Raw genomic sequence first — 2,326 nt, 5'->3', positions numbered from 1 at the left:
TGGATTGGTTGGATGGGCAGTTCTTGCTAACCATACGGTCAAGCTGCTCCCACAACAGCTCAATGGGGTTCAGATCTGGTGACTGCGCTGGCCACACCATTACCGATTGAATACCAGCTGCCTGCTTCTGCTCTAAATAGTTCTTGCACAATTTGGAGGTGTGTGTGTGTCAAGCTCTGTCCACTGGGTATGGCATGGCATTGCAAAATGGAGTGATAGCCTTCCTTATTCAGAATCTTTTGGAACCCCTTCTCAAGCTGTTTATTAATGTAAAACATGAAAAAAAGATTATATATATATATATATTCTCATGTTTTACATTAATAAACAGCTTGAGAAAGCTAACTAGAACACACAAATAATTAAGGTTTCAACCAAACGTATGCCTTATGGTTTGGCTAGAATCCAAGTTTGACTCCTTTAATTGCATGAAGAAACAGAAACACCCAGAAGACATGTTAGAGAGCGAATATTGAAGGAGAAATTAAAAGCTTTCTCAAAAACAGACCATGGACACATCGGATTTAGTAATAAATAGATTTGTTTCTTTATTTACAAAACATCTTCAAAAGCCAAAATGTCAGTAACAGACATTAACAAGCATGCAGAGGATAAAATATGTACAGCTATGAACAATATTTACAAACAGTGGTTATTCTATGAACACAAAACGACCTCAATTATATTTCCTGTGCTGTCTAACTGAAGTCACGTTAGCGCAGCAGAAGCAATGGCTGGTTGTCCACAGGCTGATGAGCAGGTTTATGGCTCTTCTACAGCCCCAACATGAAACACACTGAGACATCTCAGTAAAAGGCACTCATTTGCTGCAGTACAAAGACACTGACTAATACCTGCTTTTTTTAACGTAATACTGCGAGTGCACGTGGCATCCATTCATCAGGAATGCTGATATAACATAAATTAGTCCTGAGAGCATGTGAACATACATGTGATGGGATACAGAGCATTAGACGTGGCTCTCTTGGTCCCACATGGCTGCATTAAACCAGAGAAGGAATGTTAAATGTTAAAGGTAGCTGTCGGATGCAGACTTTTGATCGCAAATCACCAGCTTAGGTTTCCAACTTAAAAACATGTGGGGAAAATATAAAGAGGACTTTGCAAGAATGCTGCAGGATCATGCAGCGTTCGGATCCGACATTTCTATTAAGCTGGTGAAACATAACCAGTACTAGAAAACATGCAAAAATACTTATTTTGACACAGAAACTAAAAGAGAATCTGCTGCAAATCTTAAAATAATGCAACCTTCTTAGGGGGACACTCAAGTGGTTGACTGGGTGCATGTACAGCTTACTGTGGAAGTAAAATGAAAGGTTTATAAGACTGTGTGCTAACAGCAATATTGGTGCAGCAACAAATAATAAACCAACAGCTGCAGTTAGAGGTAAAATAAACCCTGTCAATAGACCATTGATGAATCTGTCCTATATACTTGAAATGATAAATAGCACAGATGTAATGAATCTCCATTAAAAGTGCTTCATATTGGACAAATATGACTGTTTCTATGACTACTTCTCAACACAAGCCAAAACAGAGCATTGGGACGTTTCAAAGAATATGAAAATAATCCAAATAAAGCCAAAAGAAAATATCATTCTGGTCAGAAAAAAAAAACCCTTGCCAAGTTTCATCACCAGGATCACAGTTCAAATGTGTCATTTGAGTTTTTTTACAACGACAAACCTGCAGAACACAAACACAAACGTGAGCTTTCCATGCTGTCATTTTCACAGTAAAGCACTTGTTGGTTGGTGAGGATATAGTGGTTTAAGGCTGTGGGATGTGCACTGAAGGAGGTAAAAAAAAACAAAAACAACTAAAGGCCTCTGAATGGCACCGGTCACTGAGGCACTTTATTGCCACTTTGTACTTCCTTTTTCAGTTTTCACAGAAGGTAGGGTTGTCTGCCTCTTCATCCAAGCTCACAATCTGTCTCTGAAGAAAAGGGAAGAGAAAGAAAAAGGATGTCAGACGTGCAACAGATTGTACCAGGCCGTGCAATAGTTATCACAATAACAACCCTAAAACTTTTTAACATTTTCCTCTTTACAACCATCACCTTCATTGCATTTTAACACTATTTTACGTGATAGCCTGGCAAAAAAATAAAAAAAGTGCGGAATTTATTTACATTCCATTGTCTTTAAACTGATACTCCTAAATAGAATGGAAGAGCGACGAGTAGAACACCATAAAAAGTAACCAAAAGTCTAGTTAGCACTTATCTATAGGGCCCTATAAGGCAGGAGGAGTCGTAGGGAATCAGAATCAGAATCAGAATCAGAATCAGAATCAG

The 2,326-nt window shown here is 38.4% G+C and overlaps 1 protein-coding gene across 2 annotated transcripts in view; it reads right to left on the bottom strand.

Annotated features, from left to right (window-relative positions):
* Positions 1-534: 534 nt before the first annotated feature.
* The window catches only part of LOC107080755 (low-density lipoprotein receptor-like), a 20,359-nt gene continuing 18,567 nt past the window's right edge, over positions 535-2,326 (bottom strand). For both annotated transcript variants that reach the window (XM_015368960.1, XM_015368961.1), the window contains exon 18: positions 535-1,965. In XM_015368960.1, coding sequence (XP_015224446.1) covers positions 1,909-1,965 — 57 coding nt within the window. In that variant the 3' untranslated portion in view covers positions 535-1,908. The remainder of the gene's footprint in view (positions 1,966-2,326) is intronic.

Source organism: Cyprinodon variegatus, unplaced genomic scaffold, assembly GCF_000732505.1.
Source record: "Cyprinodon variegatus isolate N-32 unplaced genomic scaffold, C_variegatus-1.0 Scaffold2295, whole genome shotgun sequence".
Lineage (NCBI taxonomy): Eukaryota > Metazoa > Chordata > Actinopteri > Cyprinodontiformes > Cyprinodontidae > Cyprinodon > Cyprinodon variegatus.
Note: the sequence above shows the minus strand (reverse complement) of the source record. Positions and strands in the feature narration are given on the sequence as shown.